General features: G+C 40.0%; 1 protein-coding gene across 2 annotated transcripts in view; it reads left to right on the top strand.

Moving 5' to 3' along the window:
* The window catches only part of LOC146667006 (synaptogyrin-1-like), a 33,593-nt gene extending 20,757 nt beyond the window's left edge, over positions 1-12,836 (top strand). The window contains exons 2-4 of one of the 2 annotated variants that reach the window (XM_085408881.1): positions 4,397-4,634; positions 6,481-6,620; positions 8,703-12,836. In XM_085408881.1, coding sequence (XP_085265007.1) covers positions 4,397-4,634; positions 6,481-6,620; positions 8,703-8,918 — 594 coding nt within the window. In that variant the 3' untranslated portion in view covers positions 8,919-12,836. Of the gene's footprint in view, positions 1-4,396; positions 4,635-6,480; positions 6,621-6,823; positions 7,472-8,702 lie in introns of those variants that run through there. The other variant, XM_085408882.1, reaches the window with a different exon arrangement.
* The last annotated feature ends 1,317 nt before the right edge of the window (positions 12,837-14,153 follow it).

Here is a 14,153-nt window from a genome sequence, read left to right as displayed (position 1 = left end):
GTGTGTGTTTGCTGATGTTTGATGAGGTGATATAAATGTTACATTTGTAATTACCTGCCATTTATAAAAGTTACTCCCTTTATGCTCGCTGGGTAAAGGCTCTCACTGTGGTTTGCTGGAGTCCCAAAGTCTTAGGAATGGCTTTGTAACCCTTTATAGACCGACAGACGTCACTGACTTTGTTCCTCAGCCTTTCCTTTAGAAAAAGCACGAGGCATGATGTGTTGCTTTTTGAGATCTTATAGCCTGCTTGTCATTGTCAGACAGGTTTATCTTTGGGTTATCTTTTTCTATTATTAACATTTGTTTGATTATCTGAAACAAAGTAAGTAAAGTCTGACAAATATGCAAACGACTTAGAAGTGCAGTTGTTTTTATCAGTGGGACGCTATAGGTTAAAGCTTCACAACCCACAGATAAAAAATGAAGTCATTGTGACTTGATTTTAAACTTTTGTCCTTCACATAATCTAACTGATTGTATCTAAAGAGAAAAGAAATGCCAGTCTGTCAAATTTAATAGAAAGCAAGAACTCAATGTCAAATGAAATCGGGGTTTCCCAAGCGTGGACCGGACAGTAGAGAGAAGCTGAAGGGCTCAAAAGCAGATAAAAAAGGAAGGAGCTGAAGAAAAAACTGTGCCGTAATCCCACCGTGACTGGCATCCCTGTCTCCTCCCGGCCCGGTAGCTAGCCTTCATGATCAGGGCTGTCAGAGGAGGTACACTTTGCTTTGTATTCAGTCTTTGTATCGCTGTCATTTATCTCACACCCAGAGACACGACAGCTGGGTAAACTGTACACACCAACCCAAGGTTCAATTCTAGCTTTTTATCTCTCTTTTTACACTGGATCACATTTAGAGATACCCTCTGAATCCATCACTCACCACAGCAAAGACCACACACAGACAAACATAAACACACTCTGCCTCTTATCCAGACAGAAAAAGCTCCCGGGAGGTTTGGTCTGAGGGTTTGTCAGCTGGATGAAGTTGTCTGATCTGCTGTTAGCAACTAAAAGTAGCATGCTACACAGTTTGTACTGCATTTGTTGCCATGAGAATATTGTTTCGTGATACTGCACTGAAGAGGAGCAAGGAGAAGAGGAGAGAGGGATTTGATGATATCTTATTAACCTGCTCCTGTTATTGACTCCATTTTGTATCCCTTTGGGTGTGCGCTCCTTGAGGCAAAGCGAGACAGACGCAGAGAGGAAAATAAGGGAAAAGACAAAGGAGAGAGGGCTCAGATGCTATCACAGTAACCTTGTCCTTTCTTTGGCTCCATTTTATCACTGTCAGGGTCCCTGCCTCGACCTTAACAGACTACTGCAGGAAGGATAAATCCTCTCCAGCATGTTCAGCTTTACAGAAGATCAGTATTACAGTGCCAGTAGCAAATACCTCCAAAATGACATTGAAATGATGTTCTGTAGTAGATGCAGTGCAGGAGCAATGAATGCTATTGTTTTGGGTTAACATTATAAGCATGTGCAGGCATGCCGTACAAGATTATGTACAGGAAATAATGGATGAAAGAAAATGGATGGATGGATCTCCCAAACTGCAGCTCTTGCGTGATGTTCCTGGTCTGCAGTGGTCAGTATTTATCAAAAATGGTGTAAGGAAGGAACAGTGGTGAACCAGCAACAAGGTCATGGGCGGCCAAGGCTCACTGATTCACGTGGAGAGCGAAGGTTGACCTGAGCTACTATAGCTCAATAGTCTGTGTCCTCCTCTCCATTACATCTTCAAAACTGTCCAGTTTGCTGCCAATCACAAAATCCATCATTTTGCTGCACACAGTGAAGGATCTCAGCTTCCTCAGTGTTGGTCTTCCCATTTAGCCCATTACTTGTACCTCAGTATTTCTGTAGGTGACACACTCTGGTGATCTACTGAAAGTCTAAGCTCCACAGTCTCCTGTGGAGCTACTGTACTGTGCATCACCAAGCCAGACAGAACAGAACCCATTCTCATATAATGTGCAGCATCTCATGATTTACCGCAAGGGTTTTCTTTTATTTCCTGTCGTTTCATTCTCAATAGCAGCGGCTCAGTTGTGTTTAATGCGTTTTAGAAGTCAAAGAAGGTGATTCTCACCATGCAGCCATTATTACAAGCATCGTATCACCTGTATGTTCATTAAGTGGAACAACCAGAAAGTTTGCTTTTGTGTGTTGCTGTTGTGTTAAATTGCAGTAAAGAAATGCAGCAAAATGCCAGCTTCTCAGAAAAAAGAGGCATGTGAGCAAAACTGTTTGAAGAAGACACGAGAAATGTTTAATAAATGATAACTGCAGGATTTCTGTGACAGTATGGGCTGAAAACACCAAGCTAAAGCTATTTTTTCATTACCCAGTCAGTCTAAATATATCACCCTACTGCAGCAAGTAGGAGTTTTATGGCCTGGAAATGGCTTTTATGAAACACTCAGAAAACATGCAAACATAGAAGGCAGCACTGGAGCACAAATATAAACTAGAGATGGCACGATACCACTTTTTTATGTCCGATACCGATGTCATAAATTTGGATATCTGCCGATACCGATATGAATCCGATATAGTGTTTTTTAATCAATAAAACTGTTTTTTTAATATCTTGCTGCATTTTGTATAGGTTCATACTCAAGTTTAAATAAACAACAACATTAAAGCTATTCTGTTATACCTGTATGTAAAAAATACACTGCACCCAAAATATTTCATAGTTCAGCAATACTGATCAATCTAATAAACTTAAACCTGCTCCATCCTCCCTATTCTGGTATTTTAAAGAGTACTTAGCAGAAATATTAAGCAACCTAACTAATAGGGTTCCAACTCCCAGCAACAACAAAAATAAATAAATAAAAAATAGGGAACCACCCCTCACGCTCCACCTCATGATGCTTAATCGACGTAATCAACTTTAATTTGATGCAGTGTGAAAAAAAATGCACAGAAATAAATTATTTTTCAAGAATAATTAAATAGATTCAACATCTTGCTTCAACAGAACTGCAGACTGCACAGATGGTATCTTCCCAAAGGAAAAAGTAATATAGCTTACTAGGGTATATTAGACTTAACAGTTACTATATACAGTAATGGACTTTGGGTGTAAGATTCAGATAATTATTTATTAAAAGTTCAACATTTTAAATGAGAATAAGAAAGAAAAGTATGTCTTTGTGCCCCCTTCTCCCTGTTAATGCCCTATCGGCCCCCCTGGCTAAACTTTGCTAGATCCGCCCCTGCACAGTTACCAGCCGTCAGCTACATAGAAAAAGATCCTGGTGTAGAAAGTAATGTTAAATAAATTCTAACAACAGCTTATCAAGCTTAAACGTGCTGCTGTTGTTCAGCTGCTGGTTTCCTCTTTCTGGCGCGAAGTGGGCCAAAAGCAAACAAGAGACACGGAGTCGCGACAGAAAAGCCGATCAGCTGATCATTTAAGCAGTTTCACGATTGAAGTAGCAGCAAGAAGAGGCAGTCGCTCCAGGTATTGGTTGTTAAGCTTAACGCGGGAATGCTTTACAAACATTCAGAGATGAACTTACACACTTGCTTTACTTCTCTCTGGGATCACTTTCTCAGAGATGAAATGCTGGTTTGGTAGCAGGCTTCAACACACAGCTGCTCTATCACGTGAGCACACTGCTCCGACGTGCTACGGTTATGAGCCGAGTTACGCCGTGTAGCAAGTTTTGTGAGGTGCTTTTTTTATATTTAATGGATCGGATTACATTTTTTTATTTCTCTCCGATATCCGATCCAGTGATTTACGTCAGTATCGGACCGATACCGATACGTAATATCGGATCGGTCCATCTCTAATATAAAGCAGGAAAGTCAGATTGATGGTTCTCTTGCTATTTACACTCAGTCAGCAGCATGGAAATATTATAAGGATTGACACAATCTTGGTAAAGACAAACAATGATATACGAATGGTTGGTTGTCTCTGTAAAGAACTAGTGACACTACACGGGGTGTACTACACTTCTCGCCTAGTGCTGTCTGGGATAGGCTCCAGCCTTTGGCAATGCTGTGTGGACATGAAGTTAAGAAAAGCCATAGTGGCACCTGTTTGTGAAGTTCCCAGAAAAGTTTGACGTGTACGAAGTGGGACGCCATTTGAATACTCGACTTTCAACTTTTGAGCAACCAGGTGGAGGCAAATGTGACGACACTCATTCCAAATGCTCAAAATATGGAAACATTGACTTCTGAATTCAGTAGCAAACCTCAAAGCTGCTTTACATATAGAAGCACTTTACAGAGCCACTATGGTACACACTCAGTTCAGATGTTCTAAAGGTGCTGACATTAAATTCTGTCTTGTAAACTCTACCACAGTCCTGAAAGTCATATCTGTTCGTGCATTTTCATCCCTTCTTCTCTCCTTTCCAGCTCTTCTCCATTGTGATCTTCGGCTGCATCGCCAATGAGGGCTACATCAACCAGGCCAAAGAAGAGGAGGAGTACTGCATCTTCAACCGCAACCAAAACGCCTGCAATTATGGGGTGTTTATGGGCTCCATGGCATTTCTTTGCTGTGTGGGCTTCCTGGCTCTGGACATCTATTTCCCTCAGATCAGCAGCGTCAAAGACCGCAAGAAAGCTGTGCTGGCTGATATTGGGTTGTCAGGTAAACACATTGTCTTTTCATACCGTATTTCTTTACAATACTTTATAGTTGTGAAGTATTTTGTTTGAGTTTGGATTTTTACCTTCAGATGTGCTAAAGCCTCAGTTACACAGACCTAGAGACTGGTTTGGGGGACCATGTGCAATCACATGCAAGTTGGTGAGTGGTTGCTGTCTGTCGCCGGGTGATACTGGCCGCAGAGATGGTGCTGCACCAAAAAACTTGATTGATTGGTCGGTAGCAGATTGCCAACTACTCATAAAAATCCCGCCTTACTTCTACGAGTCAAAAGGTGCAAGTTTTACTTTGAAGGTGAGCGTGCTACATTTCCAGTTTGCGCCACACTTTTTTCAGTTTCACAGTTTTGCTTGGGGAGTAGTTGGCAAGTGTTTGCAAACAAGACTTCATCTTCCATCTACAATACAGTAACTGTGGGAATCTGCTAGCAACCAAAGCAATCACAAGGGTATTTGCACCGTATACCTCTTTGCGACCAGTTTCGCATAGCAAGCGTCAGCAACCACTTGCTATCTGTTCATGGAGTTCACATTTCTTCCAAGCAACAGGTGATTGCCAATGAGTCTCTGGGTCTGTTTGTCTGGAGATCAACAAAGACTCCTACAAACAGCTTTCATAAATACCTAAATTCACTTCCCATGGATGCTCGAACCAAATAGGCCTTTTTCTGTGCAAATTATCCCAGCCGCTCAAAATATACTACCTAACAAAAACCTGTCAGCGATTTTTGTAATGTATAAAAATGCCGTGCAGTTAGGTTTTTACAACAAAAGGAGAGATGTGTGACAGGGATAATAAGTAGACAAGTACTCATCTGACACTAACAAGTCTCTGAGATGTTGTGCGTTGGCGTCCCTGACAGTGGCTTCCACTACTTCTCCACTGCACTGCTACTGCAATGAACTCAAATATAATGACAGGACAGTGAAGTGTCGGATCGGTTAATGAGGTAGTTCCTGTCACAGACAGAGTTCGCCCTCCCTGTTTTCGTCACCTACACTCTGACTCTCTGATTTTCTTGCCGTATCTGTTGTAATATGAGATGGTTTCCACACTGAAGAAATAAGGGAACCTGATAATCCCTGGGCATTTCTGATTAGGCTTTATACATTGCCTCCACACTCCAGCTCTTTTAATTTCTCTCTCGTCTTCCAGTTTCCCCCAGCCAGCAGGAAAGAATCATATCTGATTTTATGAGTGAATCCTGCTGTCTGACTGCTCATCTTGCATACCACAGGGCTCATTTTGGGGCCCATTGCTGTTCTCAGTTGATTGCCTCCACCTTTTCATTCTTATGCTGACTTAATTACCTGCTTTAGTCATCCAGCTGTGGTACCTGAGCTTTGTTTTTCTGCACTATGTGTTCGACAATTTGAGAAATATCTCTTTTTTTATGAGAGTCTTCAGTAAAACAGTTCTTGTTTTGTTAAACAAATGGCAGCAGGAACTTAGCCTAGCTAAGCTAAAAGAGTTGAAACAGGTGGGAACGTTTAGTTTGGCTTAATTACAGTTATACAACATATTCATCAACCAGTAGCTTATAGGTGAAGGTGGTGATTGGCTGAGTTTTGTCACCTTTATAAGACAGCTACCTATTCTCCCCTGCTGTTAGTGCATATTCTAACTAAACAGCCATGCAGATGTAATCTAATCAAGTAAGTACTGTAAATACTTAAACTAGTCTTTTAACAGATGAATTCAGTTGCAAACATTGTAATTTGCTCATATTGAGTTGCAACACGAGTTCCATTCTGTTATTTTGGAGTTAAGCAAGAGGAATTTCTTAGCAATTTTACTCCGAATCTCTGTTTTTTTTTTCTTATTCCAGCATTCTGGTCCTTCATGTGGTTTGTGGGTTTCTGTTTCTTGGCCAACCAGTGGCAGGTGTCTGAGGACAACCAATTTAAGGAGAGAGGGGACGCTGCCCGAGCAGCCATCACCTTCTCCTTCTTCTCCATCTTCACTTGGGTAAGGACCTTAATGGCCTGATGCGGTGCTGTAACCAAAGACGGGACTGACAACCTTAAACCTTGAATCTTATTTGGCTTTTATCCTCAGCTTGCTTATATAGCCAGGGAGCTATATAAATGTGTCTCCCTTCATCTTTTTTTTAGTACTGCTTACTGTTTCTGACATGTGAACTCATGACTGTACAAATATTGTTCCAACAGGGGGCCCAGGCTCTCTTCTCTATGGAGAAGTTAAAGAATGTGTCATTTGAAGAGGAATACACCAAGCTGTTCCCTCCTCAGCCTCATCAGTCTTTTGTTTGACTTTATCTTCTCTCTTTGTTGCCTTAACCATCTGCAGCAGGTCCTACACGCTCCTCTTTCTTTACTGAGACTGCACTTGATTTGGGCGCCCTCTTACAGCAAATACTGCCGTTGCTGACACAGAGACATAAAAGCAGACTTACTAATCCAAACACCTCCAAACACCCACATTAACAAGCAGGCTGACCTTATCATTCATCAGCGCAAGACACTCAACAGCTAAATTTACACATGTGCAGCTCTAAATATCTCAGGTGTGAAATCAGAGCTTTTTCTGTTGGAATTTCATGAAAGACTCATTTTATTTATGAAGAAAAGCTTCACCAAATTATTTTTTTAATTTTTTTGTTGAAACAGATGTTACAGTCAGAGTATCTGCAACACCAAACCTGGAGCCCTGAGCAATTGCTGTCTCAGTTTTTAGGACTGGACACCATTTTTTCACGTCCTTAATTGTAATGAGTTTTTATAAAATTATTAATTGCTTACACCCCCACCCCCTAATTTTCAGTTCCTCACTTAAATGAATAATTTGATATATACTTACTCACAATCTAGAGCACATTGCAGTGTTGAGATGGTTATTTTCAGATATATTATTACACAGATATGTTGCACTCAAAATCCTCAATTGAAATCAATGGGAGAATTCGACAGCACTCAGACGTTGGTGGAAGTGTAACTTATAGGGGATGTTTTAAGCCTTTTCTGTTGTGTAAGATCTGATTGCTGACTCTATGTACTGCTGACAAGTGAAATGAAAGCTAATTTAGCTAATGCTTAGTAACACCAAACTTGTTTCAAGATGACCGACTTTGTTTATGTGCTGGACAGTTTCTCCAGTAGGACTTCAGGCTCAATCAATCAAGCAGAGAAATGTTAAAGAGCTTTCTGTTGGAAGATGTTAAGTTCAGATGGAGCGAGAACTGTTTCGCCTCGTTTACAGTGAGAACACAAGCTAAGCTGAGTCGTCTCGCTACAGACTCCAGCATATTTAACACATTTTATAGGGGTGTCAGTTTCCTCTGTGTTTGCACACACAGGCTCCCTCTTTCACTTTCATTTTATTAAATTTAGATGGTAGAGGTGTGTTAGAGCTTCAATTTTAGTCATTTAACATTTAATATTCATTGTCTTTTATGGCTAAGTTTTATTATGCGGGTGCTAATAAAATGTTCTATATTCATATTTACAAAAAAGTCTGAAATATTCAGGGTTCAGTCCATGTAACCCAGACTACAATGAGTGCAAATTTCCTCTAAGTATGTGCTGTGGAACGTTTTCTTTTGGACAGTTAGCTGGCCTGATGCGCTGTCATGTATCGACTTATAAAATCAAAAAAGGTTCAAAAGTACTGCAGCTATTCAAGTGTCTGCAACATCTGAGCAGTCGATAATAAAGAAAATCTCCTCGTGTAACTTGAATCATTTTAACTTTCTCTGTGTTGCTCTGTTTTACCTCTGGCTTGTCCCACGATTTCCTTTCTGAATTATCAACACAAGAGGAACTCGTGCTCTTCTTCTAGAGCTACACAATGTACGAGCAGCGTTTTTTGTGCTGCTGCTTGAGGAAGTAATTCACTGTGACTGATTCACTAAAGCTGTCTAATAATGTTGTCAAGCTTTCCAGCCAACTAACCACTGTGTCCTCCTGTCTTTTGTTGTCTGACCCCTCCCTTCCTCACACTAACATCGTCACGTCTCTGTTTCATCATCTGTCTTCAATCGCCTCCTATTCATCTCCTCGTCCTTTCCCATTTACGATCCTCATCGCCAAGGCGGGCCAGTCTTTCCTGGCCTTCCAGAGATACAAGCTAGGGGCCGACTCGGCCCTCTTCTCCCAGGACTACACAGACCCCAGCCAGGATGCAGCCGGAGCCCCCTACACCTCATTCGGTGGGGATGACCTGGAGAGCCCGGGAGGAGGAGGAGGCCAGACCAACAGTGACGGGGCCTTCGATGGATCCGGAGGCTACCAGCGTCAAGAATACTGAGATGTTAGGAGACATTTATGTATGCTGATGAAGTTGTCCAAGGTTTCTACTTCAAAATAATATTTGTGCTGTTTTGTGTTACACAAGAAACACTGAATCCATTACTTAGTGTATTGGGCAGATCTTTTATCACATCCTAGATCCAACAACCTCAAGTTTTGAGTTGCAAATTTATTGCTACAATTTACTGTTTTTATTGTTACGTGCAGGGGTTAAAGTGGGATCTGGCAGGTGAGGAGACCTGAAGATCGGGTGTAGCGGTGCAGCATGGGGAGAAAAGATTTACTTTGAAATAATTCACATAAAATCCTTGTTTGGTTTTTGAGTTCCAGCAGATTTTTCTTTGTGTTCATGCTGTGACTCGATATTCACTGTTATTCACAAGATGTAAGCAGCTGCATGTACGGCTGATTTCACCTAGACAGTAAAAAGTTAGTATAAAAAGATCGGATTCTATGAGTAAGTGTGCACCATGCCATCACCTTAAATGTAAATTGATGTCTGCTACACCTGATGTAAGCTAACACCACAACACCACAGCCTATAACAGTCTAACACAGTGCATCATTGTAAGCTCTATCACAGAACTGCAAACTAACTACACTAACCTGCAGTCTTTGACTGTCTAAAATGAGTATGCTTCAATTAGTTTGACAACACGTGTAGATTTTAAAACTCTGAAACCAATTTTATTACAGCTTTAAATTTCATCTCTGAGATGAAATTCTCTCTGGGAAGTACACTAAGTTGCTCCATTTATTCTCCTCGTCTTTAGTGCGAGGAAGATGCTGAAGTACCACGACCACAACTTTACATCTGCACCATGAACACATCACAGGGATGAGAAGGAAAAGGGGACGTGTTAATGTGTAAAAGCTCTGTGGTGTGTTGTTATTTTCTTACTACTGAGCAAGTGTCTCCAGGCCATCACTGGAAGTAACACCAGGCTGAAGCATAAGAAAAATGAACTCATTCCACAATCATTTATTATTTATTAACTCAAGGTAGGGGAGACCGGGGATAGTTGTAACATTTTTGACATTTCTGTCTGTAAATTGAAGCTCTTTTAAGGTAGTGGATTCAAAATGTAATGCAAAGTATTTACATGTCTCTGCTATTAAATAATGCAGCTATTTTCTCTGCAGCACAATTACCCATTGCATGGTATGGCCTCAAACACGAAGAGTGAAATGTTACAATTAACCCCATAGTCTGGGTTAGTTGTAACATATCCTGGGGTGAAATGTAACACAATGAAATAAGGGTACTAACAAAACATTAACATGTAATCTTTGTTTATTCAACACATGAATGCACTTACATCCATTTATGTAGCTATGTGTGTGTGTGACAGAATGCAGAAATCTAGCTTTTGAACATATTCCAACCCCCCAAAAAAGACAAATTATGGAATTTTCTGCAGCTGAATATTTCATTAATTTTGGTTGGTCTTCCTTGAGTTTGGCCTCATTGGCTCAGTGGGCATTGTAACCTACAACTCTTGCACCAATTTTGAACATAACAATGAAGCTGAAAAAATGTAGTTGTTCACCAGCATCGCAATTCCATTACTTTTATCATGGCTTACCTTGGTGTGGTTTGCAAAGTGCTTCAGAAAGATGAGGAAATCTGTTTCTTGCACCCATCCTGATTTATTTCCACTACCAGTACTTCCTACTGGTCCATCTCTGACACAGTGGTCTGCATAATGTATGTGTGGGAACACAAACAGTGGAGGAATTGTGTTGCCAATGGCATTAACCGCATATACAAATGTGACCAGTGAACCTCTCTCTGCTGATGTCGTTGCCCCAACTTGTTTAATATAAGTTAAAGTAATAGTGTGGTAAGTTGTAACATCTTCATTATTGTTACAACTAACCCAGACTGTTGCTGTTACAACTGACCCAGACTCCTATAGCCATGAACTAGCTAACATTACAGCCAACGGCTAAAACATTAGCACTAAAGACCTACACAGAATATATCCCCATAGACATACAAATAACATAATTTAAGTTTGATGGGTTTAACTGCAAAACAGATAATGCTATTACAAATTGAAATAAAGTAGAAAAACTTACTTTTTGGCATACAAATTACTTTTTTTCATGTTAAATTATCTGTGTTTGACAAAATGTGCTGATTTTTCACATGTGATAGCAGAACTGAGTTGGGCATGTACAGGATGAGTCACATCATTTGAAACTTAGCCCTGATTGGAGAAATTGGAAGTGTTACAACTGACCCACGTTACAACTATCCCCGGTCTCCCCTACCAGAAAATTGTTAAGACCCACTTTAACCCCTGGTTATGTGCACAAAATAATGTGCCTGTGACAATAAATAATGTAAAGAAAACATATTATTAAAGGTCAGTACAACAAAAAAAGAGCGTACTTTTAAAAAGAACAGGGAGAGATTATGACATTTTACATTTAAGACTTACACCAACGATCAGCTCAGTTGACTTTGTGATCTTAACAACAGCCTCTGCATTTAGGTGGTGATTTTTATCCCATGTGACAAACACTGTAGTAATCAGAAGAAGTTAATGTCATCAATTCTGGCAAGTTTATCTGTCTTTTTGTCAAAAAAAAAACCTCCACAAAGAAATCTTGGGCATCCCCCAGATTTTGGATGCATAGGTAACAGGTGGTGATCTGCAGTTAGGCAGACAAACATCAGTGGGTTCACTTCATCCTTGGGAAGGAGCTACAGAGTGCAAACACGCCAGGTTTTACTGGAGGTGTTAATTCGGGGTTTGGGGGCAGGGGGTGGATTAGAAACTATCGGCAGGTCACCCTGTAGCTGATCAATGCTTGTGACCACACTGCCTTCAACTTGTGAGGTCTTCAGTTGGTCAGCAAAATAAGTGCGATAGCTAAAACGCTCCCAAACAGACACGCACGCACAGGTTCACAGCCTATCGATGCTGCGAACACAAGTTTTTGCTGACAGAACTCGTCGATGGGCCATTACAGGATATCAGCATAGATAAACAAGCAGCAGTGGCGTATCAGGCAACTAATCCCCTCCCCTGTATAATGAGACTGTGTTTGTATTGAAATTTGTCCTTTTTTTCTTTTTTCCTTGAAATGTTTTTATGTTTCCCTGTGAAGCTTTTTCTGTCCTCAATTGTTGCCTTAGTGCTGACTGCCAAGCAGAATCCATCACGCAGGAACACAAGCCTCCACAACACACTGATGCTCTCTTTCAAAGTCTTAATGTACAGCAAAACGAATTTGGTCCTGTTTTGTCCTTGAGCACGTCAAACCACTTTACAAAAGCAAGCGTTTGTCATCAGTATAGAGCGTTCCTTATCAGCAGGTCTGCGGAAAACTTGTGTGTGTTTTCCGCTCGTTGTCAACAAATCTGCAGGCATCCTCAATATTTATGAACATGCATCGCTCCATTTTTTTGTGCTCCATTTTTCTCCAGTGTATCTGTCTGTATAAACATATGTAAATCTATAATTGAGTATATAACAGTGTTTGAAAAAGATTCTGCTTTATTTTAGGGCATTAAGTTAGTTCTATATTTAAAAAAGACAAAAGAAAGAAAGCTCTGTGGTCTGTTGAGTGTTATTGTGATAAGATATATGGTGAGGTTATCCATGCCTCATCCTTTGTGTTGCTCTCGAGGTGAGGAGAAGTTTTTATTTTGGGGATAACAATATTAAATATTAAAATATGCATACATATATATGGCTACGGAAAATGTGACCAAATTATCAAAGTATATATGCACATATATACTTTATGCTGTACATCTGTGTAGATGTAGAAATGTGTGATGTTCCTCTGTGAAATGAAGCAAATTAAGATTAAAGAAAAAACAATTGTGTACAAATGTATGTTTCTGATGTGGTTTTAACCAATAAAAATAAAGAAAATACTGAACAAAAATGCAAAATGAGATGAGAATCTCTGGTGTTGGATTTTTGGATTACAGTACTGTGCAAACTTTATGAGCCAACCCTCAGAATTAAAATACATTGGCAGTGTGTGTGTGGTTGTTTTTGTGCTGAAAAATGAATCCTTTCCCAATCAGACGCTTTCCCGATGCTATTGTATCTGGCTCAAGGTCTAATAGTACTTCTCTGAGTTCATAATTTTAGCAGTTTTGACAAGATCCCCACAGCCCTGATTGAAATGCTGCCCCCCAAAAAGGACAGAGCGTCCACTGGGTTTTACAGGTGGCTGTAGACACTCACTGTGATACCTGTAGGCACTGATTTACAGTCCAATCGTTTTTTTCTTTTCTCTTCCCTTCCTTAAAAATGGCTTCTTGTCAGCCACCCGTTCACTCAAACAGTTTCTGATGAGGTTTCGTTGAACAGCAGATGGATCAACGAAATGACTTACAGATCTTATTCATCTCGTGTAGATATTTTTTAGGCCTGCCACTTCACATCTTGTCCTCCTCTTATCCAGTGTCCTCACATTTTCTGAGGGCACACTAAACATATTGCTGGGATATGCCAGCAACAACAACAACAAAAAAAAAAAATCACTCAATGGCAAAAGAAATATTTTGAAAGACTGTCAGAAAGCATGGAGAACTATTGCTGAAGACCACTTGATGTGGGGGTGGCTCAAGATTTAAGTTCTAAATGTTGTATCTCTCTTGAAAAATATCAACTTTTCACCTGGGGTGAGCTTACTTATGCAGGAAACGTTTATCCGTTTATTTTTCAAAGCTGTAAATGGTCACAAGCAGGCTGGTTAGTCCACTATTTATAAGACACAGCTCCCCCTGCTGGCAGGAGTTTTACCCGCGAGTTCAACTGCAAGACAGCTTTTAATTTAATGCAGTTATTCAGCTTTTTTTTTTTTTAAAACTTGCTCTTTCTTTTGTTTTAGTTCACACAGTTAACGTACTTTTAAAATAGTTAATTCGAGAAGAGTAAAGCTGCTAAGCGCATGTGTGGCTAATTTTATAATATGGAAAAATAGATAGTCTAAGCACAAAATACTAAATTAAGAATGTGTGCTACTTTTTTGGAAGGGCGATTGAATATATAGAAGTTTAGTATGGTAGTTTAAGAAATTACAATCACAATAAACATAAAAAGTGTAAAGCAAAAAGTGGTAGGTAGAGGTAGTTTATGGTAAACACATGGTGGCGGTATTGTCAAAGAAATCCGTTTCAGCAAAAAAGCAGAAGTCGGGAGTTTTTCTTCCTTTCTTTTTGTCGTTTTATTATTTATTTAAACAGTTTTTTTCAGTTTAT

The sequence above is a fragment of the Rhamphochromis longiceps genome, linkage group LG6, assembly GCF_057381845.1.
Source record: "Rhamphochromis longiceps isolate RC_006_pf linkage group LG6, R_longiceps_female_GT1.1, whole genome shotgun sequence".
Taxonomy (NCBI): Eukaryota; Metazoa; Chordata; class Actinopteri; order Cichliformes; family Cichlidae; genus Rhamphochromis; species Rhamphochromis longiceps.
This window is presented reverse-complemented; position numbering and strand designations above follow the sequence as displayed.